The following is a 2,500-nucleotide window of genomic DNA, read 5'->3' as shown; positions in this document are numbered from 1 at the left end:
TGTGTGTAGGAGTGTTTGTCATAACATGCTCAACATGCTCTTTCCTAAATGCAAATTTACAATGACCACACTTTAGCTGCCTCATATGCTAGCAAAAACCTCGTTATATCTCCATAAACTTCAATGGTGTTCATTTAGTAAATTTCCCAGTACAGCAGTCTCGTTGTTTGCATGAAAATTAACTCGTACTGTCCGACGACCTTTTGAATAATTAAAATAAAGCAGGTAGCAGTTGAACCCAACATCCATTCGGCTAATAATTGTTATTTGCTGCCTTGTCTCGTATGGGATGGGGATATAGAGCTGAAAGTGGAACGCGTACCTCCTTAGCACCCACTCTCCAAGGGGAATTGTCCTGTTTGCCGGGAGAAGTAAGAATAAATATTTGTTTCGCTCTCATCTGTAACTCCTTTTACTTTCATTCTCCTTCCCTTGAAAGAGAATTTCTCATTTAAAAAAAGAAGTTTATTTTGATTTTGGTGTTGGTGTTAGATGGGCATATTGTAATGTTTGATTAGTAGCTATATATCATGAATTAAAGTAATGTCCTTTTTATGGACAAAATATTTCATAATGTATTGGTGAAGAGGAGTTATTGTTATAGATTAAAAACCACTGTTTTGTGCAAACCAAATATAAATATTGTACTACAACATATATAATGTTTTGTTATGAATAATAATAATAATAATGATAATGATAATGATAATAATAATGATAATGATAATATATTGGAAGGAGACCCTCTTTCAAACAAGTCTTATTGAAAGATATTGCTGCATCAGCTTGTAAATAGTCTTCTCTATTTTTCTAATAATAGCTTTCTCTCTGCTATGAGAGAAAGCTATTATTAGAAAAATAGAGAAGACTATTTACAAGTTAAATGCAGCCTGATGCAGCAATATCTTTCAATAATAATAATAAAATAATAATAATAATAATAATACAAATATAATTAATAATAATAATAATATGAACGCGAGGTAAAGAAAATGCGTAGTTTTTTTAAACAAACTATTGTAATATTTTACAGCGTATAATCTTGGAGCGTTGGCATTTGACAAACTGATTGCATTGGGTAAATGTGGATGTGCCTGTGTAATATTGAACCTTCTGGACATTAACAACGTTCCGTGCAAGGCTCCACACGTGCCACATCCCTCATGGCGTTCTTAGAACAGGAATGCCGAAGCTCCAGGCGACACTATTCTAAAGGAAAAAAGGCGTATGGAGCAGTGTTAAAATGTATGAAGGAATTATTATGTATTGCATAAGAATGGAAAAGCTGAGAAATATTGAAACAAAGACCAGAAAGAGTATAAAAAGTTAAGTTTCGTTGGAAGGGTGGATCACAGGGAATTGTGGTGGTTTGGTTATGTGGGCAAAAGGGAAGGCTATAGATTGGTGAAAATGTAGATAAATCGAAACCAGTAGTTGAAAGGAAGAGGCACAAAGAGAGCGTGTTTTGAATGGAGGGGCTGATTAACCTTTATTGTAAGGCGACAAGCAACAATATTATGGAAGCTCTCTGTACAGCAGTTCATCTGCGAATTAGCATAAAAAGTAAGAATGTAGCATCGAGCATTGTGTTGTTTTTTTCATGAGTCCTTGTCAGGGGATATACTTACATACATACAATATATATGTGTGTGTATGTATGTATGTATGTATATGTATGTATGATGTATGTATGTATGCTCCTGGATGGGCAAATATGTGGGTGGTTGGGATTTGTAAAGTGTGTTTCCACCCAAGCATATTTTTTTTACCATTCCCTTCTCATTCCAGATCGTACTTTTGCTCATCACCTGCGTATCATCCATCCAGAAGCGCGAGGCTAAACCCGGCTTCGGCCATTTCGGCTTCGGGCACGGTCTGTACGGCCACGGTTTTGGCCATCACGGCCACGGACTGGGCTACGGTTATGGATATGGTCCATTTCTAGCCGGCCACCCTTATGGACTTCACTCTTACGTCGGTTCCTACCACCACTTCTTACGGAAGAGGGATGCTGACCCTGGCTTCGGCCATGGATTCGGCCACGGCTTCGGCCATCCATACTTCAGTTATGGCTACGGGCACGGCTTCGGGCACGGGCACGGATTCGGGCTCGGGCACGGCTTCGGGCACGGGGACGGATTCGGGCACGGCTTCGGGCACGGGCACGGCTTCGGGCACGGGCACGGCCACGGGCATGGCCACGGGCATGGCCACGGCGCTGCCTACGGCTACACAATTGGAGTCGAACACCCTCACTATGGGCATTCTCAACAGTACCACGAAGGGGTTGTTTATCCTTATTATGGTCACTACCATTAACCTGTTCTTCGTCCTTTCTCCTGCTTCTCGATTACGACTGTTATTTATTACTCGTCTTTTGACTGAGGTTCATTTAATAAAGATTCCTCTTGCGTAATTTCTGTGGTTGAATTATCATTATCCATAATCGACAGGATGCTGTGTAAATAGAAACTGCTTCTGAATTATATTCAGATTCTGT

At 39.8% G+C, this 2,500-nt stretch overlaps 1 protein-coding gene across 1 annotated transcript in view; it reads left to right on the top strand.

The window, feature by feature from the left end:
• Window positions 1–2,420, top strand: part of LOC135196781 (keratin-associated protein 21-1-like) — a 3,099-nt gene extending 679 nt beyond the window's left edge. Inside the window, exon 2 of the mRNA XM_064223570.1 lies at window positions 1,789–2,420. Coding sequence (XP_064079640.1) covers window positions 1,789–2,319 — 531 coding nt within the window. The 3' untranslated portion in view covers window positions 2,320–2,420. The remainder of the gene's footprint in view (window positions 1–1,788) is intronic.
• The last annotated feature ends 80 nt before the right edge of the window (window positions 2,421–2,500 follow it).

The sequence above is a fragment of the Macrobrachium nipponense genome, chromosome 18 (genome assembly GCF_015104395.2).
Source record: "Macrobrachium nipponense isolate FS-2020 chromosome 18, ASM1510439v2, whole genome shotgun sequence".
In the NCBI taxonomy this organism is placed as follows: Eukaryota; Metazoa; Arthropoda; class Malacostraca; order Decapoda; family Palaemonidae; genus Macrobrachium; species Macrobrachium nipponense.
Note: the sequence above shows the minus strand (reverse complement) of the source record. Positions and strands in the feature narration are given on the sequence as shown.